Source organism: Mus caroli, unplaced genomic scaffold (genome assembly GCF_978045245.1).
Source record: "Mus caroli unplaced genomic scaffold, Mus_caroli_1 scaffold_10, whole genome shotgun sequence".
Lineage (NCBI taxonomy): Eukaryota > Metazoa > Chordata > Mammalia > Rodentia > Muridae > Mus > Mus caroli.
Genome location: NW_028227265.1, coordinates 116,416,029 through 116,439,610, shown reverse-complemented (window position 1 = coordinate 116,439,610; position 23,582 = coordinate 116,416,029). Strand labels below are relative to the sequence as shown.

Genomic DNA, 23,582 nt, shown 5'->3' with positions numbered 1-23,582 from the left:
GTCCAGCATTAATTCAAAGCAAAGCGCAGACAGATTTGCTCCTCAGCAGATCATAAATAAATCAGCTGGAGGCCCTTTTCAGTTGGAGAACTGGGAGCAGCCATAAGATACTGGGCCATCTTCCCATGCAGCACATTGACCCTCCATTTACAAAGCTCTTCCAGTTCACACAGGCTAACAGGGACTCCTGCTCCTAGCTAAGAGGTGCCTGCAGGGCTCACACATGTACAGATGCACACACCACACACTAGCACTGAAAAGTGCAGGCAAAATGAACAAGACAGATGCACACACACAGACACACACACACACACACACACACACACGTATGCAGAGGCACATGCTCACTGAGATGACTCATGGCTTGTGAGGACCATTGGAAGTGGGATACGAGGGACAGAGGCAGAACTTAGAGAACGTAGATGCTGTCTTCTAGAATACCTGTTTGACTCTCCCTTACTGGCCATTCACACGGTCCCCAAAGCAGCCAGATGTGCCATGCATTCAGATGGAAGTTTCCATGGAGTGCAAGTGTTCTGGGAGAGAGGGCGTGTGTGCAGCCATGTGTGTGCTAAGCCACCGCCACGCTGGTGTTAAATGCCCAATCTCTGCCTCTGCTTCCTCCTCACTGGGAACCACAGATGAGGGTTGGTTAACCTCAAGACTGCTCACTCCCACGTGTGGTGGGCAGTGTGACCCCGAGTCTCAGCTGGCCTTTCATCCAGCCGCCCTTTTGGTTGTCCTTCACATTGGCCTTGTTTACTGCTTTCTCTGCAGTGTAGATGGGCCAAGTGTGCCTGCCTGTCACCAGGGGGACTTGGGGGCCCATGCTTTCTTGGTTGGGGCCCTGCTGCAATGAAGGGCAGTTACTGGATTAATAGGTCTTCATGTTCTGTCCCTGTTGGTGACAGTCTCCTTGGGTCTCATGTATCGAGAGTCTGCTCCTCTGTCTTACTTAGGGTGACTTTTGCTATCATGAAAGAACACGACCAAAAGCAACTGGGAAGGAAAGGGTTTTGGCTCACCCTTTCACAGCACTGTGCGGTCATTGAAGGAAACCAGGACAGGAACCCGAGGCAGGAGCTGATGCTGAGGCCGTGAAGGGGTGCGGCTTACAGGCTTGTTCCTGCGGCTTCCTCAGCCTGCTTTTTTATAGGACCCAGGACCATCAGCCCTGGGGATGGGACCACCCACAATGGACTTGACCCTCCTTCATCAATCACTAATTAAGAAAGTACCTCATTGGCTTGCCTACAACCTGATCCTGTCTCAATGAGGCATTTTCTCAACCTAGAGTTCCTAATCCCAGAGGAGTCTAGCTCATATCAAGTTGATAAAAAATGATCTAGGACATCCTCCTGCTGCCCCTGCTGTTGTCTGTGACAATGCTTACCTGGATGGTCACCGTGTGTGGCTTCCAAGGGGAGCTCAGCCCCCACAGCCAGCTTTGGATCAGGACAAGAGGACTGCAGAGGGAAAGGACACTCACGTGGACAAGCCTGCCATCTTGCCCCTGGCTCTCACAGACTGCTCGAGACCTTGGCTTCCCACAGCAGCGTTTCATATGTGAAGTCCAGTGCTTTGAGCACTGAAAGCCTCTGAAGCTCCCAGGAGTCCCTGCGACTTCTGCTCTTGAAGACTCTCTGTAGGGACCTTCTCATGAGGTCCCGCCCTGTCCTTCTGAGTCACATTCTTCCAACCCCACCAGAGGCCACTTCCTCTCCATCACTCGTTAGTTATCTTCCTCTGTAACTGCCATCCAGTGTGATAGTCACTGACCACGTGTGGCCGCTTAAATTTAAAATGGAAGAAAACAAAATAGTTGTTTCTGCTCACACGTGGCTAGGGGCTGCCACACTGGGCAGCTTCAGTCTGTGACACATGTCATGTACCCAGCACATGCCTGGCATTCAGAGGCAAGGGCAGTGACTGTCCTGGTCTTTTGTTCAAGAGGAAGAAGAGCTGCCATCACCCTGCTAGAGTCTGTGCCATTGTACCATGAGGAAGCTCGGGGAGGCACAAATAGTGGCTCTTGGTGGCCTTCCCCAAGCCCTTCCTCCACCCTGTCACACAGTCCCATTAGCTGCTATTCAGGGAGTTGGCAGTGGCTGAGAGGGAGCCAGTGTGTCAGAATACTACTTGTTAATCCAAAGTAGAAGGGGTGCCTGAGGAGAGAGATCTTGGCAGCCTTGGGCAGCCCTCAGGGAGGACACTAACAAGTGCCCTGAAGCCACAATGGAGACAGTGAGTGGCAGCTCCCCCACTACACACACACACACACACACACACACACACACATGCATATGCACATGCAACAATTTCTTTGTGAGGTGTGATGAGCTCTTTCTGAGCACAGATTGATTTGGGTCTCGAGGAGCTCAGCAGAGCTCACAGGAGCTTTTGACGGAGAGACCATGGGTTCTAGGAGAGCGAGGGAAAGCGAGGGCAGAGGCTCCGAGCCAAGATGGCTGTGAGTTGGGTATATTCACACCATTTTTGACATCAGAAGCTCTGATTCTTCTTCTCTGATGTTCAGAGAGGGGCTGGTTGTGCCCAGTGGCTGCTGCTGTACTGTGGGTTCCATTAGTCTCCCTGTCCTGCAGAGCCAGGAGTACTTTGATCATTGAGTGTTTGAGTCCCTCTGCCCTCCACCAGCGCATAGCATGCACCTGCGCCCCAGGGAGACTTGAGGCTGGGTACACCGGCCCAGAGCCAGGCATGAGTAATACTATGCACAGGTGAGAAGAGCCCACCCAGTTCTGTGACCCCAGAAGGGACCAGGTCCCATGTGTTTCAGGAAAGTCTAATAAAACTGTGAGTCTGCTGACTGACTCCAGGCATCCTCAGCCAATGCTAAAACAAACAAACAAACAAACAAAATCTGAACCCACACGAGCCAACCAAGCAGCCTAGGAAAGATGGGTAACCTCAGGAATATGGCCTTATTGTCCTGGCGCTGCCCTTGTGTACTTACGGGGCCCTCACAAACTGTCCCTTTATGCTCTCTGGGCAGTCAGCTGTGAGGCCTGGGCACCTTTTAGGAGGAGCCCGGAGGATAGTTAATGACGCACCTCCAGTGCCCTCCTGAATGTGCAGCTTCATGCCGACCACACGAGGGCGCCATTAGTCAAACCATTGTCAAGTCAGGTTTACTGTGAGCCCCATGGCTCCTCTGTCTGGCCTGGTTTCACTTACTTCTCCTCCCCCACCCCTTCCATCCTTATAACTCCTTTGTAAATCTTGTACACTGTACTCCAAGACCTGCTTTTAAATACCAGTGTCACTAAGACAGTGACACTTGAGTAGGACGAGACATTGCACAATCAAGGGGACATGTCCCACTGGCAAGAGAGGTTCCATCTGTGGTAAACCTATCCTGAGACCCCTGGGTCTCTAGTCAGCTCACTCCAGCTGCCTCTCTCCAGGCCCCACCCCCTCTGCTGATCTCACATGCCTGTTCCCTTCATCCAGGCACCACAGGGGAACACGTCGCCTTGTCCAGCCCTCTACCAACCACTGGGATGCCAGTGTTCATGGGTTCAGGTCGTAGGTTCTGAGTGCTGGCTGCTGTACCCCAGCCCCATCACCCGCTCACTCTTTGTGCTGGCCCTTGAGTGTTTACTGTTACCCACGACGCACCTACTGATGAGAACTATAAGGGCTAACTTCTCCTGGGCAGATGACGTCGATGACAAGCCAAGAAAGGTCCACCCAAGTCCGTCTTTTCAAAGTCATGCATTGTCTGGGTTTCTTACATGTTCATGGGTTACCCCTGAACAGCTGCACCACAGTAAAGGAAACCCCAAACCGTGTAGAGCCAGACAGGATTATGTGCAGGGAGGCGGGTAGGAGCGGGGTGCCTAGAATCTCAGTGGAGTCCAGTGACTCCCCCCACCCACTCCTTCTATGAGGGTCTGAGCTTGTGAGTACTCACAGGTGTTCTGATTTAAAGAGGGAAGCAACCACGCCATGCCCAGAGGACATAGCATGAGTTCTTGTAGGGCCTTTCTCACTGATGCCACAGGGCTTGGGGTATTTGACCTCTGCTGCCCCAAATCAATGTGAGATGAAGTAGGGCCTCCTGAAGCCCCTACTGGGTTCAATGAGAAGATCCTGCTGAGCTAGGTCTTTGCGGAATTATGACCCAGCTGGGCATTTATGCCTGTTGCAGGACAGACCCTGGCTCTGACCCTGTCACTCTTATGACTGCTCTTTCTGTGGTGTTGTCAGACCTCAGGCCTTCAAAACAATGGCCTCAAAGAAGGTTTCAGCAAATTCCACACTCCTGAAACAGCTTTTGTGAGACTTCTGGGCCTTTTTTCGATAAAGTAACCCTCAAATTTAGCTCGCATGCCCACCTCAGAAGCCCACCTTGCATGTTTTAGGGCTGAGGACCACAGTGGAGGGGGTTGTCTCTAAATGCTGGTGCCTAAATGCTGGGGAACATCTGAGGCTCCCATATGCTGCCTCCTCCAGTTCTTCACCTTTAGACAGCCATAGCTGTCTCTCAAGGCCCAGAGCAACTCCCTTCAGGAGCCCGAGGAAACCACCGCCACCCTCCTGAGGCCAGTTCCAGTGCCTGGCTTGCTGAGAGTGCAAGCCAAGAGACACTGTGAGGATGGGTCCACCTTCAGCTGAGCCTTCTCGTCCTATACATTAGTGCTCCTGCTCCCTGGCATGTGAGGAAGGGAGGGAGGGAGGGAGATGTTGGCAACAGGAGGAGGGACTGCCTGAGGCCATGTGGAAGGACACAGGATAGGGCTGTGGCTTTCTGAGGCTGGAAGGTGCCAGTGATGGTAAGGAAAGTGAGGCTGCTTCATTCCAAGATTTCCTCAGTGAGTGTGACCCTAGGAGGCAGCCATCGTGTCCTAGTGACCACGTGTGGTAGGTCCAGCCATCTGGGCTCTGTGACAATGGGGAAAAAAAACCCAAAACTTTTCTTTGCTTAACAAGATAGAGCCCCACCTTCACAGAGTCACCATGAAGCCTTGGCCAAGGACTGTGGCATTGTTAGTCCCACACCTGGCCCATAGCCACACAGAAACTCAAAAGGTCCTCACACAGAAAGTGGGGCCTGGTCCCGGCTGGCTGGAATCGTGATGGAACCTCTTGCCCCAGGAGTTCTCTGTGCCCAACTGTGAGCTGCTGGGCAGTGGGAATGAGGATACAGTTGCCTGCCCAGGCTCAACTGCCAAACCATCAACTAGCTACAGTGGGTAGACCATCCATAAATATACCTGTAAATGTTGATTTTAATGCAAATGTATGCTATAAATTAATATGGTAGCTGCTTTTCTTTATCCTAGCGAATTCCCCAATAGTGATACAGAGAGATCAAGACTAGCTTAAGGCTTTACTGCAATACCTAGGCAGTCAAATGATATATTTTAACCCTCTTAGCTAATCTGGCTACCTCCCTGTTAAAACCCCATAATACTTGCATTTAGAGCTTTCCATGCTCTAACTGAACTCTCATGATGTCTGCTCTCCTCCCTCCTTGTGACTCAATCTGTTACTCTTCTTTCTCCCTCCTTCCCCTGGCTGGCACACGTCCCACCCTATTCTCTCTTCTAGCCCAGGCATTGGCTAATCAGCTTTGTTGACAAGGCAGCTAATAAATGGTGAGCATTGTTTACATAAACTTGAAACAGGAGATTCTTGACTTAAGCCTTACAATGCTGTGTCCAGATTGAAACAAGATACAGGGCAGAGAAATCAGCATTTGAATAGCACAATAACACAAGGATAATATTTAGGGACGGGTGCCTGTGATGCTGACAATAGGCTAAACCTCTGAAACTGTAAGCCAGCCCCAATTATAAGAGTTTTCCTTTATAAGAGTTGCTGTGATCATGGTGTCTCTTCACACCAATAAAACACGAAGAGAGAAGTTGGTACCCAGAGTCGGGTATCACCGTGACAGGCCTGACCATGCTGTTCATTGGCAGAATGTGGACTTTGGGACTTTGGATTAGGATCACAGTTGAATGCTTTGAGAAGAGATGAATGGGCCATACTGGTAGGAGCATGGGCGACAGTGGTACTGAGAGCAATGTAGATTATGATGGCTCAGTGCAAGAGGTTTCAGAGGAGAGTATTAATAAACCATTTCATATGATATTTTGGCAAAGAATGTGGCTGCTTTCTATCCTTGTCCAAAAAATCTCCCTGAGGCTAAGTTGAAGAGTCTTTGAATTACTGGTGTTGGAAGAGGAGATTTCAAGACAATCTAGTATTGCCTGGGTTATGTGGTTATTAGTGGCCACTCTTATGCAGATCTATAATGAAAAAGAGCAAACTAATAAGCAGTACTCGCCCATGGCCTCTGCATCAGCTCCTGCTTCCAGACTCCTGCCCTGCTTGGGTTCCAGTGACTTCCCTCACTGATGAACAGTAGGAAGTGTAAGCCAAAATAAATCCTTTTACCCCCCAAGTTGCTTTTGGTCATAGTGCTTCATCACAGCAATAGAAACAGTAAGACAGTATTTCATGTGTCATAATATTTTTTCACTCAAATGGACATTTAGTATGAGTGAGTGAAGGCCACACCATGGCACTGGGTGTGGGATGACATAACTTTATGGGTGGAGTGGTGAAGAATATGTGGTCCCTGTGTGTGGCCATCCACAAGTGTCTGCACTTTCTTGGAATTTGCACAGATGCACACAGGAAATGGTAAGCTGTTGTGTCCGGCCAGCAGATCACAGCCTGGGTTCTAGCCTGGAAAGGCATTTTGGAAACCTGGAAGAGAAGAGGGGCTAGGCAGCGAGAGAAGGGAATGAAGCTAAGACAAGATTCTGATCAAAGCTCAATTTTACTAGTTCCAGACACTCAGTTATAAAGGAAGGGGGAGGGAACCCGATTTCACGCCAAGTAACTCAGGGTCCAGTAGCAGGACGAATACGTGTGTGCCTCCAGGCAACAAAGCGACAGGGTCCAGCAGTAGGTGTGGCAGGACGAATGAGCTGGTAGCTCCACCCTTGAGCAAGCAGGTTCAAGCAGATGGGGGAAGGGAGACCACAGTAAGCTGGATGTAGGCTCTCAGGCTTCTGAATTAGCCTGGGGTGGGTGGACCCAAGGACCCTGGTCAACATTGTGGATACTTGTTCATCTCAAGAGAATACTCTGGTTCTAAGAACTTGCTAGGGCCTCCAGACTAGGGCCTGTTGTAGAATGGTAAAGGGATATCTTTATGGGTGTATGCACATCTCATGTATGTGTATGTGGAGGTCAGAGGACAAGATCCTGTGTCTTCCCTGATCACACTCCACCTTACTTTTTGTGTCAGGGTCTCTTCCTAAGTCTGGAACTCCCTGATTTGGCCCAGCTGGCTGACCAGTGAGCCCTAGGGATCCCTCACCTCAGTCTTCCCAGTTCTAAGCTTACAAGTGTGCACTGATGGCTGTGCCAGCTTTTTCCTTATGTGCGTGCTGACAATCCAAGCGCAGGCCTTCATACCACATGGCAAGCAAGTTTACCTACCAGCTGTCTCTCTAGCTCCCTCATGAAGAGATTCCACGGTTGGGGAAAGAGGCTGTGATTCCTCCATAATAGAAATTGCTCCAGGAAAAAGGGGGAAACTGAGTCAGGTGGTGCTGCTCTGTAAAATGACCACACCAGCCATTGATCTCTGGTTTTATTGGATTTGCACATAGCTCACAGCAGCCCCAGCAGGCAGATGATGTTATTTCCATGTTTGCAGAAAAAGAACCAGAGGTGGTCACAGAAGAGCAGCATCTTCCCTCATGCACTCCCCTTGGTGGTAGCTGCTATTAGGAAGCCATGTATGTTGGCCCTTTGTGGGTGTTCCTTAGACAGCATGCAGCTTGACTGTTGGGGCTGAGGCTTGTGTAATGGGGACAACCCAGCACTCTGAGTCCTCTTTTCTTCGTCACTCTCGGAAGGGTTAGGCTTGGATGACTAACTCAGAGCTACAGAGGCAGACCTGGTGCACACCCCTGAAGGCCAGGAGGGAGGCAGTAGGTGGGTTCCAGTTAGCACAGCTGTCCCATGGTCTTATGGCTTCGGTACATAAATCTCATGCATCATGAGGAAATAGCCTGTCATCTTGAGGGGTGGTTGGTAGTCCATCTCTGAGGAATGTCAGGGGCCATGTGGCCAGCACAGTGCTGCTTCATCCTTCTCCGGTTTGGGGCTTTGCTGTGAACCACATGGTATAGGCCAGGCCAGGATAGTTGGAATCACCCACCAACCATTAAGCACCACGGCAAATTCAGTGAAGCCCCATGTGGGGCCACTCAGAAGGGGCTCAACCCCCATACTACCTCAGGGTGTGAGGTGCTCGGATTGTCCAGGACAGAGCAGGACTGGGATCTATTCTGTTTCCACTTCTTCATACACTAGCCCAGGGGAGCCAGCTGGGTAGGTGAGCGGGTCTGCAGTTCTGCTGAGCTATCAGCAAGGGAAGGCTGTGTGAGAAAATTTGCACTCGTACGTGGACATGTCCCCAGGAGTGTTCTGCATGTAATGAACATGTGGAGGGAGCTCTTCGTGCCCCTGTGTATTGGACAGCCCACCTGCAGCACACTGGTGTGAGCTTTGGGTACCACTGTCACAGATCTTCCCAGGACTTAGAATGGTCTGTTAGTGGAGGTGCAGCGTGCAGCTTTGCCGACTGCATAATTTATAGTGCACTGTAGCATCCTGACTTTCACTTAAGTACAGAAATGGCTTGCTGAGAATCGTTCATGGATTCAGAAATCAGGCATTCAGAGCGGGTGCCTCCAGCCTGTCTCGTTCCTCCACTGAGGATTGGCTGGCAGCAGAGGCTGCTGGCATTGCACAATTGGCTTGGATGTGAAATTACCCAACAGAAGCAGACCTCCCACTTCCACCCTGTGACTCAGGCTTCTGCCACCAGGCTGAGCCGAGAGACTGAGGGCATGCTACCAACTACACGATGCTGCCCTGCCTTTATCACAGATGTTGCTGCTGCAGAGGGCGAGCGCTCCTGCCTCATACCCCGCAGACACCAGGGAGCCTTCACAAGCCTTGGAGATTTTCACCCAAAATTGTGATGTCATCAGGAGCCATTTTTTAATGTGGATGAACGCGGGACCTCAGATGCTAGGACTGACATGATGTGGGGGTCCTGAAGCTCGCTCTGATGGTCTGGTCAGCTGTCCGTGCAGTGCAGTAGGATGTCAGTCTGCCCCAGGAGGAGGGGCTTCTGTTGATCTGTGAATCGATGCCGGGAAACAAACAACATACTGAAAGTATCCGTTCTCCTTTATCTAGAAGAAAGTCCTGGGAATTACAGGGTGGGGCCTCTCGGGCCTTCGGAAGCCTGGTGCTGCTGAGACCTCTCTCGGGCATGCACTGTGGCACGTGGTGTGGAGATGGCATGGGACAGTGGGGTCACCGGTGTCCGTGGAAGCCCGGTCTGCTGCCAGCACATGCTGACTCCTAGTGTTTCTCCTTGTTTCAGTTTGCAAGATGCTGGCATTGGATTCATCTTGGTCATAGACCGAAGGCAGGACAAATGGACCTCTGTGAAGGCATCCGTCCTGCGGATAGCCGTAAGTACCTCTCGGGCTCTACACACGCCTGGAGGGTGGCAGCTCCCTGCTTTTCTGTCTAGTTTGTGTGGAAGATGGGGGATTGAGGTGACAATCAGGGAACCTAGTCAGGGGTAGGCTGAGCCATGCCAGGCCCACGGGGGGCTCCTGAATTGTGGGCATGTTTTCTCCCATGGTGGTCACACTCGGGGGGTCTGTTGTGATCCTCTCAGTAACAGCTTGAAAGTTGTGAGCAGAGAAGGTTATGAGCACGTTGGACTTCAGGCTCGAAGTTGGACAGTGAATCCAGTCATTGTTCCTAAACAGCTCTCTCCTTTCCATGTAGGGCTGTTTAACGTTAGTCCTGAGATGTGTTGGTCCTCGCTACCCAGCCCGCCCCTCATAGCACACAGGGTCCCCTCAGTTTTAGGGACCTTCAGCCGCGCCTGCAGCCACAACCGTGAAGTTGCGGGACTTGCTGGCGGCTTCAACCTGCAGTTGCTATTTCAGAATAGTTAAGACTGAGACAGCAGAAATCCTGTTTCCGCAGCTGTTCCACCCACCAACAGACACGAAGTGGGCCGAGTCTTCCAAAACGAGTCCACCCACACTTGCTGTTCCCACCTATCATCCACAGCTTCATGAAGGACCCAAAAGTTTGGTGGTCCACTAACAAGCACCATGGCTCAGGGCTAGGATTATTTAGCTGCTCCCGAGGTCTCTGGGCAACTGATCCCATGGTGTTATGTTCTCTGACCCTGCTCTGAGTCAGGCATTCACAGTTGACCTTGGGTCGTCACCCACCACCACCACCACCACCTCGGCTGCTGTGCCAAGGGTTAGGTGCTATAAGAAACCCATTCCTCTTTAAGGAAAATGAAAGGCTCTTGTCTACTGTGGTTTTCACAGCCTGCAGTCTGGGCGTAAACCTGTCTCTCATAGAGCATCATCCTGTAACTACCTCGTGCAGTTCTGCAGGAGAGCCTAGACATGAGCAAGCTCCCATCCCCTGCCTCCACCCTCAAGTAGCCTTCCTGTCATCATTGATGTGAAATAGTAAGACACAGCACCATTACACAGTAACTGTCCTGGCCTGGGGGTCTGGAAGGTGCTTCCGATGTCCCATCAACTGTGGACAGACCTGTGTCTCCACTGTGACTACCCAGCAGCCATCGGGGCAGCTTCTGCTCCTTCACTCACTTCTGCTCCCACCTCCTCAGAGCTGAGGCTCCTTCTCCACAGCTCCTGCTTAGCCTCTGTCTTCACAGAGTGCAACCCCATCGGGCCAGCGTGAACAGGATTTCTTCGCACATGTATCATGTGTGCTCACCTGGTCTTAACGTCTGGAGAGGCAGTGCGAATGCACATGTGTGTGTGCATGCATGCAGCCTGCATGTGTACTTTGAAAATTACACACTTATTTATTCTTAGGGGAGCCCATGTGGTGTGCAGAGGTCAGCGGACAACTGGAACAAGTCCGCTTTCTCCCTTCTAACACGTGGGTCCTAGGACCCTTCACCTCCTGAGCCGTCTGTATTATCCAGTAGTCACTCCCAGGTTAGAAGATGTCTTTCCAAATACCAAGTATTTTCCCAGGAAACAGAAATTCTGCTTTAAGACTGAAGCAGTCCTGCGGTCCTGCCCCACAGGAGGCTTTGGTGCCTCGCACAGCCCGGTACAAGCTGGGCCCCTCTTGTCAACTGTGAATGTGGATGGACTTATTAGAACAGGGTTTCTGAAGCAAGTTATCTCATCTTTAAAACTGTGCTTTGTGAACACGGTGGCTGTAAGGAAAGAATTTGACTTTTATTTTTATATTGTCTTTTCTTTCTCTGTTGTTGTTGCCTGCTTCTTGAGTTGGAGTCTCACTCTACAGTTGAGCCTGGTCAAGGCTCTCGACCCTCCTGGCCCAGCCTCCCAAACGCTGGAGTTGTAGGTGCACACTCCCATGCTTAGCGTGCATTGATTCTTACAGTATAAAACAGGAGGTGTTTTTCCTGTGACTGTTAGCATTAGCCAGAGCTAGGGAGTAGCAGAAGCTACCATTTATTCCAGCAAAATTGTCATGAATTTGCTTTGATCTCCAGAAATGTCCAATGATCTTAACACAAATCCAGCAGGTAGGAAAATGAAGAAAAAAAGTGATCTAAGAGTGTGCAGCCAGGCTGGATGTGCAGTGCAGGGAGAGTGTTAGCACAGGGTCCCTCGGGGTCACAGCAGTACACAGGAAGCTGCTGACACCCCCAGAATGGGGACAGGATCCAAAAGGCAGTTTGTTGCTGTCCTAGGACTGATTCCCACCTTCCTGTGTAATTGAACCCCTGACAAGGCTCTCTGGAAGGGCTGCATGTGTGTGTATGAGAGAGTACAGCACAGAGGGCGAGGGGCAGGCAGGAAGAAGTGAGGGCTGAGTGTGTCTCCAGAAGGAGGTGTACAGTCTTGGTTTTTCCTGCGTTGAGGAAAACAGTCTCAGCCTCACCAACTGAGCCCCAGGGAAGGATGGCACACTAAGAAATGAGACTGCACTCAAGAGGCTCAACTGTCCTGAGCCTCTGAGGGTCACCTGGCATGGGAAGCACAGTATGAGCACAGCGGGGTCTGCCTGAGGCCTGGAGATGGGAAGGCCACTCGGGTCCTACCCATACATAGCTGTGGAGGCAGACCAGTGTGTTCCCTCCAGGATCCTGACTTTAGAGTGTGTCCAGAAGCAGCCTGCTGTGGGCACGGCACCCAGACCTGGGCCTCCACAAGTCCAGGTAGTCGGAGGGAAACAACTGCTTCAGCCAGCCAGGTCCCCAGGAGGCTCTCCACATAGCCCCTCTCAGGGGGCCACCGAAGCAAGGAGGCCAAGGGGCTTCTGCCTCCTGCTGCCAGGGTTCCTGCCGAGCTGCACTTATGTAAGCCTTGGGGATGGCTGCTATTCTTAGCCACCATCTGTGCAGCCTCGTGAGTTGGCGTTCCCTGCTTTGCGGTGGTCTTTTTCCTTTTGGATGCCTTCAGCTTTGCTTGGAACTAGGAAAATAAGAAACTGGAGGAACAAGAGATCCAGTCTCCCTAAAATTCCAGTGCCTCCATCAGGAGAAAAGTGTGTGTTCATCTCGGAACAAGCATGCTAATGCTGCAGGTTCCTGCCTTCACCATTGAGCAAAGATGGCCAGCCCCAAAGCTGACCCCGCACTTCCTCGCTGACAAGTAGCTGGCCCAAAGTTTTGAGTAGCCATTCTCACAGAGATAAAAAAAAAACACCCAAGGAAACACTTCTATGAGCTCTATCAACATCCCTCCTCTCCACCATACTGTGTGTGTTTCTGTTTGTGTGTCGAAAGGATGTGTTAACATTTGAGGATATCATTATAGAATGTACATGTCCAAACTAAATCTATGCCTTGGCATGTTTCACTTAACTAAGTTGATTGTGTGTGTGTGTGTGTGTGTGTGTGTGTGTGAGAGAGAGAGAGAGAGAGAGAGAGAGAGAGAGAGAGAGATCTCAAGGTCAAGCGTCTTCTTCATTCCTTATTCTTTGAGACAAGGTCTCTTGCTGAACCTGAGGCTCTAATCCAGGTAGCTGACCAGGCAACAAATCCCAGGGACCTTCCTGCTTCCACTTCCCTAGTACTGAGGTCACAGGGCAGTCATGTCCCATGCACTGCCATGCCCCGTCTTTTTATGTGGGTTCAGAGGGAATTGAACTCGCCTGCACACGCATAGCAAATAGTTTTCTAATTGAACTACCTCCTCGGCACCAAGAAAATGCAACCTAAAGCTCTGCCAGGGGTAGAACTCTTTATGCCTTGGGACCGATGTAGTCTGTGCAGAACAGCACAAAGCTTGTGTCTGAGAGACCTGGGTTTGCAGGTCACCCAGCCAGCTGTCACATTGGATGCACAAAGCATTGCCCATTGACTCCTGTTCTGCTCCAGTCACGGGCTGCAAGATCAAGTGGCCACCAGAGGTCAGGAGAGTCGTGGAGGTAGAGTGGGAGGCAGCACTGGAGGACTTCCAGGCAGAGGTGTCTGAGGGGTGGGCAGGGTGTGCTATGGATTTCCCCCGGGGCACTGTGCCAAAGTGCAGGCCAGAGAGGGAGGTCAGTAAGTGAACCCCAGAAGTTGGGCAGTGGTTAGACCACTAAGAGAGAGAAGGTCGTGTGGTTAACTCTCTTACTGAGTTGTCTCCAGGCTGACCAGAAGGGTAGAGATATCATGGATGGGGAGGAGCCGCCTGGCACCCCATATTCCTTGTAGGCAGCAGAGCCTCACGTGGAGATATGTGTGCCCCAGGCTAGTCAATGTGTGCACCCCAGGCTGGTCAGATGAGCAGCTGTGAGTCTGTGTGGGAAGCTGGCACATCACCCAGAGCTCACCACTCCTGTGAAATCCTCCCGCTTCACCTCCCGAGAGGCTAGGGTAGCTCTGGAGTCTGAGCTCATCCGACAGTGACGTCCCAACTGGGTAGGGGTGGTCTGTATAGAATGTTCCCGAGGAAAGTGGGCACAACCTGAAGGCTGTCTATTTAAACAGCTGCCCTCCAGCCAACCACCAGCTCTCCGACCTTGTTCAGATTTGTTTCTTAGTGATGTTTATCAGTCTTAGTATTAGGAGAAAGTTCTTTTGTGTGCCTCCCACTGCCCACGCCCGTTCCACTGGAGATGGTCTGTAGCTTTTCTTAAGACAAATACCGAAGCAGTTTAGGAGAAAGGTTTGTTTTGGCTGAGAGTTTGAGAGGATCCAGTCATGGTCTGGAGGCTCCATTGCTTTAAAGCAAGACAGACAGTCAGCAGGGAGGGACATGGCAGAGGACCGCATCCCCTCACAGAGACCAGGACCCTGAGAGGAGTGACAGGCAGTGGTCAGGAACACGAGGCTACAAGATAAGGCAGACTTCTTACCCATTCAGCACCTTTTCCTCCAACTTGTTTGTTTGTTTGTTTGTTTGGTTTTGGTTTTGGTTTTGGTTTTTCGAGACAAGGTTTCTCTGTGTAGCCCTGACTGTCCTAGAACTCACTCTGTAGACCAGGCTGGCCTCGAACTCAGAAATCCGCCTGTCTCTGCCTCCCGAGTGCCTTCCGAGTGGGATTAAAGGTGTGCGCCACCATGCCCAGCTCCAACTTTTTATTTTGAAATATTTCGAGCTTTCTGAAAATTTGGTAGTAAAGGGAATACCATGTGTTCTTGCCGTGACACTTTTCCAATGTGTCCATATGTTTGTGCATACACACACATGTGCACTGAGATATGTGCACAGGGAGACACACAGCCATACTTGTACACTTTCCCACACAGAAATGTACATATACACAAACTTGCTCACAGATACATGTACGCATACAGTTATGTACATGCATACACAGAAGCATGCCCATATAGACAGATGTATAGACATGTGTCATGTGTATACCCATACACATATACAGGTGATAGACATGTACTGCATGCATCTACACTAAGAGGCACACATACACGTATACTTAAAGACACATGCATACAGAGACGTGAAAGCATACATGTGCACAAGAACGCATACAGGCAAATGCAAAGGTGTACATGCACACACATGGGTTCATGGACACTTAACACACGTGCACAGACCTACATACACTCATATATGGGTATACTTGCATACACAGGCATGTGTCTGGATGCACACCCCCTCTCATGCATACTCATATGTACACAGATGTACCTAAATACACACGCACAAAGGCACATGCAGGAAGGAGTGTGACACACACCTGACAACTCACCTGCCTGCACATACATGCACACACTGCTTGCTGAGCCCATTTAACAACTGGCTACACCATTGTGGGAAGTTTTCCTCCATTTCTTAACTATGAGCCCACTGAGAATAAAGCTAGGCTGTTGTAAAACCGAGACCCACAGTGGCAACGTCATATTAATATTGTTACGATTATGGCAGGAATAATTGTCTCTAAATTTAAAGATACACTATGGAAACAGTCTACTTCCTCCCATAAATGCTTTTTTATATATTCTGTTAAAATCCAAGGTCGGTGACAAGTGAAGAGAGCGGCCAGTTGTGCCATCTCAATGGTCCATTTAGCTTTTGCTTTCGGTCTGGTAACACAGATACCTGTGAAGGTAGGAAGCCAGGAGCTTTGTAGAAACCCTGGGTTTGGTTTCCTTGCCTCCAGCTTCAGCTAGCCACCACAGCAGGGAACTTCCACAGTAGGTACTGGGCACCCATGTGCCCCATCAGGTCAAATCCCTGGACTTCTCCACTGGAAGATGGCTCTTCCGTCTGACGAGCATGTATGTCATCTGTGCCATGCTTTGGGGCTCGCCTGCTGCTCAGTACTCCTCCTCCTGTGTCTGCAGCCACAGGGATCTTTTGATTCCTACAGAAGCTGAGAGTATACTGAGTGTTATTTTATAGGTGTTTCCTCACGTGGCCTTGCAGCAGGTGGTGCTGGCTTCCCATCGGCACCTCCCACTTAACCTGCAGGCACTTCTTTGCAGCTGTGCCTGCCCACCAATGATCAGGTGACTGTTTATTCTCTGTCCGGAGGGCAAATGTGGGCCCCATTGCCCCTATAAGAATGAGAAGTTATAAGCTGACCAGTAGAGTGCAGAAGATGCCTTCCAGGTCCCAGAGTGAGCTTTGTAATCACACTGTCCCCTATAGTTGTGACAGGAGCCAGCTGGAGCTTTTGCAGAGCAAAACGAACATGCAAGCACCTGCTTGAGGTGGGTGGGGACGAGAAAGACAGCTGCTTCTCTGACAGTATCGTATTGTCCCATTTTCCTAACAGCTGCCGATGCAACGTCTCTCCAGTTTGGGTGGCTGGATTCCCTTATGTTTGTTTGTCTGAGACTAACTGATGTCGAGTCTGTGAGGATGTGCTCCAGGTCGCCTGTGGGGAGCACGCATGGATGGGGGTGCAGATCCACCCTGAGATCTCGGTCCCCGGAGACCTTGTGATTTATTAATACTGGTCTCATGCATGCACCTGTGGCTGGTGTCTGGAACCCTCATCAGAGGCCCCGGCCGGCATTTAGCCTCTCAGGAGGCAGATCCAGGTCTTTCTGGCTGGTTAACACTGCCCATTTCCATATTAGCTTCTGTTTGTTGGATGCTATCAGACAAGAGAGGTTGGCCTGGTGTCAGCTTGATGAAGCACAGGACACAGGCTGCACACACATAACTACTCTGAGCCTTGAGGAAGACTTGGACCTCAGCTCGGGTGTCACTCAGAAAATAAGTGATACTTTATGTTAGATAGAAACGTGCTGCCACTTTAAAATTATTGAGTATTTTACAAAACACCAGGGTCAGATCTTCATCTGTCTACTTCTGTGTTTTAGGAATGAGGGTTTTATTTGACTTTCCCCAGCTTTGAACACAAAGGATGGAGTCTAGAGCAGAGGATACTGACTCTGCTGGAGCAGCGGATACTTCCTTACTCTGCTGCTGTTTGTGTAACAATAGTGGCTGGTGTGTGTCCTTGTGCAACCTCAAGACACAGCTTACATTCATCTTAATTCTTATATAATTATATGGAGATTCAATAGCTTAACAGAAACTAATGTAGATAAAAGGAAGACACAGTGGCTGCAAATGGGCCTGAAGGTCACCTCTGGCCAGTGGAGGGTACCTCACTCCCGAGGGCGTCTTGTACCTGGTAGGAATGGGGGGAGATGTTTATCTTTTAAGGGTTCAGGCATTTATCCCATCCTACAGAGCCATCCCAGAACCACACTTCTGGGAGGTGTGGTTCTGGGTGACAAAGCTAATTGTAGTTTGGAGAAAGGTGACTCATTGTCACTCGAGGAAAGCTGCCTGCCCCAGCAGTGGCTCCTTAAATAGTGGTGTCCAATTTCACAGAGAGGACAAGACTAACAACCCTTGTGTGACATTGCCCAGAGAGAGTCTGCCCCCAGCTTCTGCCTTTGCAGGGCTGTGTTCTGTCCTGAGTCTGAGTATTCATCTTCACCCAAGGCATCAGGGACAAAGTCTGATACCTGGAATTGCCTGTGCATAGCTGCCTCCGGAGGGAGCAGCTGGACATGTGCCTGCAGTGTATAGGAAGGCTGTGGGCAGAGGCATGCCCTGGCAACCTCACCATGACAGGGCAGGGGCATGCCAGGCCGCTGGGGCAAGAGTATGAACTGGAGGGTGCTGTCTGCAACAGGACCTCAGTCGTTCCCAGCACCTTGCCTCTCATTCCCTCAGAAGGAGCCCTGACCCAGCCCCTGTTTCTCATCCTACCTGTGACTGAAAAGCATGAAATAGGCGAGCATCACCATGTCACAGGCCCTGTGAGAACCAAGGGCCCGAGGTGAAACAAAAGAACGTTTTCTTCCAGGGCAAGGCCAGTGTCCACTTCTCTAAATGGAAGGCCAGTTGCAAGGGATGGGCGCTGATACACACTGTCCCGGGTGGGAGGTCCCAGTGTCCAGGACCACATGAGCTGGACTCGCTCCCTCACCCATAATCAGTAACGAGGCAGGCATCAGCTTCAGTCACCATTTTGCAGATAGGAAAACAGAGGCACTAACTTATCCAAGGTCAAACACCTCGCAAGAGGCAAGGAGTAACCACAAATGCAGAATTAGCTATTCAAGGCTGTGTATATGCGTGTGCGTGCTGGGGGAGCTTATATTGATCTTGGTTCTAGGTGCTACACAATATATCTTCTTGCTTCCTCTTTTCTTTATGAGTCCATTAGTGCCCTGTGGCTGAAGTGATAAGATGGCACAGGTGGGGTGGCTTGAACAACAGATACATATTCTCTAGACTGGAAGTCTGAGATTCGGGTGCCTGAAGTATGGAAGAGCCTTGCTCCACATGAGTCCATTCTGAGGACTCCACACTGGGAGTGGATCACCCTTTGACAGCGTCGATGCAGAAGCCCCACTGTCAGCTGCAGCGGCAGGCCCAGTGCATGGCCTAGGCCACATGTGGCAAATGCTCCAGGCCCTCCTTGTGTCTTGCAGGCATCTTTCCCAGCCAACCTGCAGCTTGTCCTTGTTCTTCGGCCCACGGGCTTTTTCCAGAGGACTCTCTCGGACATTGCCTTCAAGTTCAACAGAGATGAGTTTAAGATGAAAGTGCCGGTGAGTGCTCGCTTGAGCCGTGTCAGCAGAAGCGAGCTTTAAGTACATTCTTGGCATGTGGTAAAGTCTCACAAAGTGACCTAGCAAATAAAACCCCAGAGATTTGGTCGGAAGCGACACTGCCCCTGAGCTCTGGCAGTGGAAGCTTAGTGGGTTCCACCTCCCTTGAGCCCTGCCCTGCCCAAGCTAGTGATCCATCCATTCAAGGCAACAGCCTTGGGTAGGTCCCAGGGGATAACCGCATCAGAATACTGTAAGTCACCCACCGTCCTATGCCAGCCCACTGTGAGGGGCACACCCCAAACGTCTCAGAGAAAGGGGGGCTGGTGGAGGGCATCTGTGTGTCCTGAGGCCATGGAGGGCACCTGAGCTGACAGCCACGCATGTGCTGGACCTCAGCCAGAAGCAACCCAGCAGGGGAGCCCCTCCCTTACCTCCATGTCTCCCACCAGCATGGGTCAGCCCTTCTCATCCTCCACTGAGAAAGGACCCTCATGGTACTCTACTCCCCTCAAAAACCGAGACTCTCTATAACGTTCCTGAAAGCACAGACTTCACAGCCGTGACTCCTGGCACCCAGGAGCTGCCCGAGAGTGACCCTAGGAATCTGGTTCTTTTTCACAAAGAGAACGGGAGCACAGGGACCATTTGCCAGGCTGTGGGACCCCCCCCCACACACACACACACCCCAGCAGTGCCACCCAGATGGCTTCTGGAAATAGAATTTGGGCTGGTCGCTGTCCACAGTGCTGTCTGCTGTGTCTCAGGTTTCAGGTGGCAGATACCCTCTCTTTCCCAACTGTCTAAAGCCTCTGCCCACCCCTCACACCAGCTCCCTGACTGGCTAGAGCCCTTCAAAACAGCAACAATGGAGGCTGGGCTCGCTACCCACTCTGCCCTGCCCCTACAGCAGTCTTCCTCAAGAATCAGAGTAATGGCTAGGGAAGAATGCTCAGCACTGCCCAAGTCCTGGGATTGGTAGCTCCGAGAATAACTGGCCCCCAGGTCTATGGGAAGATACTCTACCCCATGTCTCATGGCATCTCTTCCTAGACAGCCCGTTTCTTAGACCTAGTTAAGTACAGAACCACCCTCTGCAATTGATCACCTAGCTAGAGGTCAAGTCCTGATCCCCAAACTAGATATGGGAGACACGTTCATAGCTCTTGCCTCTGAGCCCCATGGATGCTGGAGTGACACTCTGTCCCTCCCCTCTTATAATCAGATGACATCAACATGCCTGGCCCTTCCCCACCTTCAGCAAGTAAGCCACACTAACAACAGTTTCCCTTACCTCTGAACATGATAGGAAAATAAGGTTGAGGCCATCTATAATAGTGTATGGTCTCTTTTATAAAACTATTTCATAGTATTATGTTAATAGGTGTCAAAAACAGATTTACAGAAACTGTCCTGGCACCAGTAAGCTCACAGACCAATCTTAGATAAATTCTAGAATTATCGGAGGACTTGGCTTTTAGAAGGTATCTGATACCTTTTCCACTTTACTGATCTCATGGCAAGAGAGCTCTGTAGAAGCACTCTGGGCTCCTCACCTTCTCTGTTACGATGGGAAATGTATCACACACACACACACACACACACACTCACACACACACACACACACACACACGTACTAAAGTTAAGGATAGAGGCTTCCTTGAGTTACCCAATCCGTCTTTGACTTGCTGGCTATGAGCCAAGGTTGCTTGGCAGCATGTGGATACATTTATTAGAAGAACCCAGAGAAAATGGAGCAGCTCTGTGAGAACTCTGTTTTCCAGCTCAAACTGAGGCTCTAACGCTTTTGTATGTGGCCGTCGTACTTCAGTGGGGACCTAACATCTAGACTGCTTCTCAGCACTGGGAATGGCTCCTTGCTGGGAAACCCGGTTCCCAGCAACCCTGACTTCTGCCCAGAAGTCACCAGAGCATTTTCTCTATTGTAACAACCAGGTTGTCTCTAGACATCCCCAGTAGAGAGCCCCCACTTTACACTGACTCGGTGTTGAATAATAGATGTCAGGGTATCAAATAACATCTGCACCAAGCCTTTGGAAGTTTATTCTGTAGTATCTGCTTGACAGCTTACAAAGCAAAGTCTTTATTTTCATCTAAAACTCATGGTAGAATGGCCACAGAAAGGACAAGAGAAAGGTGAGGTCCAGCTACAGATGAAGAGCTTGGCTGGCTGCTGCGACCACACAAAGTAGGACCCTTTCGGAACTGTCAATCTAATGAGAGGGGAGTCTGTCTGGCTCTGCTGCTAAATTGATTCTCACCAGTGCCTAAAATGATGTTAGTGTCGTTCTCATCAGGAACCAGCATAAACTGGTTTCTTAGGAAGCAAAACTCTATTCCCTCAGGATATCGAGCTCCTTGCCAGAGAAAGTACTGCCACCCGTGGCTCATGTCCAGTGGCCTCACTGAGTCCCTACCATCTCCCAGTGAGATCTGTCAGAATGTGCCCATCGTATAGATGAGGAAACCAAGGAACAATTTGAATAAGAGGCTTGCATGGGGCCTGTCAACCAGAGGGCGGAGCTGGCCCCATTCAAGTCAGAAGCCAGAGCCACTGTGGCATCCGGGGCAGGGTGCCTGATGCTGCTCCCCTCTCTCACAGGTCATGATGCTAAGCTCAGTGCCAGAACTACACGGCTACATTGATAAGTCGCAGCTGACCGAGGACCTCGGGGGGACCCTGGACTACTGCCACTCCAGGTGGCTGTGCCACCGCACAGTGAGTGGGCCTGGGTGCTCTGCAGCCATATTCTCATTACTTCATAGGCCAGCAGAATAGTTTTCACATGACAACACTGCCTTTTAAAAACACGCTCACATGAAGTTCCTTCCCCAAGAATGAGGAGATGGTCTCTGTAGACCTTAGTCACTGTAAAGAGAGACCATGAGTAATGACCCTGGGTGCGGCTATCTCTGAGCTTAGAGGAAAAAAAAAAACCCTGCCAAGCTCTGTGTTGTGGTCTGGACACTCACAAGTCTCCTATCAAGGAGCTGGAGGTGGACACCCTGAGTGCAGAATGACCCCTGGCAACAGGAATATTTGCAAAGCCTGCCTTGTACATTTCTGAAGGAGCTATAAGTTGAGACACTCACCAGAAGGTATTTGCTGGCACCCGTGTGTCTACAGGGCTTGGGGGCCACCCTCTCCTTTCCAAGAACAGTCATGGTGTCAGCTTTCAGAGCTGCAGGCTGCCACGGCCCTGTGCAGGATTCTGTGACCGCGTTCTCCCTCCTCCCCAGGCGATTGAAAGCTTCGCCCTGATGGTGAAGCAGACAGCCCAGATGCTGCAGGCCTTTGGGACTGAGCTGGCCGAAACAGAGCTGCCGAATGACGTCCAATCAACCAGCCTGGTGCTCAGCGCACACACAGAGAAGAAGGCTAAAGTGAAGGTGAGTGTGGCTTGTGGGGCTGGGGTTCAGAGCAGGGCAATTTGATCCTAGACACAAGATGTCAGGTGAGTTGCCACTTGGAAGGGCCAGAAGTAAATGGGTCTCTGGGGCTCTTGATAGGACACTGAGAACTGACCATAACCCTGTCAAAGCCTCGTAGACAAATCCTGTTAGAATGTGTGTGCATGGAGGGATGGCACCCTTGAGCCCAGAAAACCTGAGGGGCTTCAGAGTCTGTCCAAAGCCAAGACCAGAGTACTTCTCTGTAGGGGGCCGGGCAGCTCCAGTGTAACCAGGCAGGGTGTCTGCCAGTTCTCACGGGTGACTGATGGAGTTGTGGTTGAATTTGCTGCATAAAATACCATTGTGCTACAAGCTCCCATGGCTTTCTGGGGTCAAGACATCCTGCATCACTGATGGCTTTGACAGGGCAGGGTCTAGGTGGCTGTAAGCTGTCTTGTGTCCTGAAGATAATTCCCCATCTCTGCAAGGCATGTCTCTCACTCCTTCGAAATGGCTTTTGCCTGTAAAGAGGCCAGCTACAGGAGATGCACAAAAATCGGGTTTCCAGTTGCTTTTGACCTCATCCCTGTGCCCCGAGTGACCCGAACCCTAGCTTTGGCACAGCAAGCAGCAGTGGCGCCATCCTTGCTAGTGTATGTTTTTGTTTTTGTTTTTAAATTAATTCTTTGAGGATCATATATAAATATACAGTGTCCTTGACAGTTTTAAGTGCACTGTGTGATCACCCACAGTGCACAGTGTTCCCACCCCATGCTAGCCCCACCTACTCACTGTCGAGACCTGAGCCCAGCCAGCTGGCTGCAGTGCAAACCCTGTGTTCTCTCTCTCTCTCTCTCTCTCTCTCTCTCTCTCTCTCTCTCTCTCTCTCTCTCTCTCTCTCTCTCCCCACCCCCCACCCTCTGCAGGAAGATCTGCAGCTGGCACTGAAGGAAGGGAACAACATCCTGGAGAGCCTCAGGGAGCCACTGGCTGAGAGCGCGGCCCACAGTGTGAACCAGGACCAGCTGGACAATCAGGCCACCGTGCAGAGGTAAGGCCCACACCTGCTTGCCCTCCCTTGCTCTGGCCAAGGTGCAAGACTTCCATAGATACATAGCCACTGTGAAAACATGCGACTACCAGCCAAAACGATTGCAACAGATCCCAGGTAGGTAGCCCTCTGGCCAGCCTCCCATGCTAAAGAAGGGGAGGGGGAGTTCAAGAACAGACAGTTTCACAGTTGGGAAAGTGTTCAGCAGCAACAATAGCAGAGCACCTTAGATTCGAATGCCTCCCACATTCCCAGTGCACCGTAGGAGAGTAGCTCAGGGCACCTGTGTTCTAGCCCTGTGTCTTCAGGCATATGTTTTACTATCACAGTAAAGCTACTGTCTGTCTTTCTCACTGGTTCTCCAAGTTTATAACACAACACGGGACAGGGTGCCATCTGTCAATGTCCACTAGTGCTCCCTGTTGCTTTGACACATTGAGAGCCCTACCTGCCTCCTCATCACACTGCAGACTCGAGGGATGTTGTTCTCACCTACAGGACAGGCTCAGGGTACCTGGATGCATC

General features: G+C 50.8%; 1 protein-coding gene across 17 annotated transcripts in view; it reads left to right on the top strand.

The window, feature by feature from the left end:
• The window catches only part of Mcf2l (MCF.2 cell line derived transforming sequence like), a 145,812-nt gene that overhangs the window by 100,616 nt on the left and 21,614 nt on the right, over positions 1-23,582 (top strand). For 16 of the 17 annotated variants that reach the window (XM_085844189.1, XM_085844186.1, XM_085844183.1 and 13 more), the window contains 5 exons: positions 9,449-9,539; positions 18,473-18,592; positions 21,216-21,332; positions 21,854-22,003; positions 22,933-23,057. In XM_085844189.1, the coding sequence (XP_085700315.1) occupies positions 9,449-9,539; positions 18,473-18,592; positions 21,216-21,332; positions 21,854-22,003; positions 22,933-23,057 (603 nt within the window). Of the gene's footprint in view, positions 1-8,845; positions 9,237-9,448; positions 9,540-18,472; positions 18,593-21,215; positions 21,333-21,853; positions 22,004-22,932; positions 23,058-23,582 lie in introns of those variants that run through there. The other variant, XM_085844199.1, reaches the window with a different exon arrangement.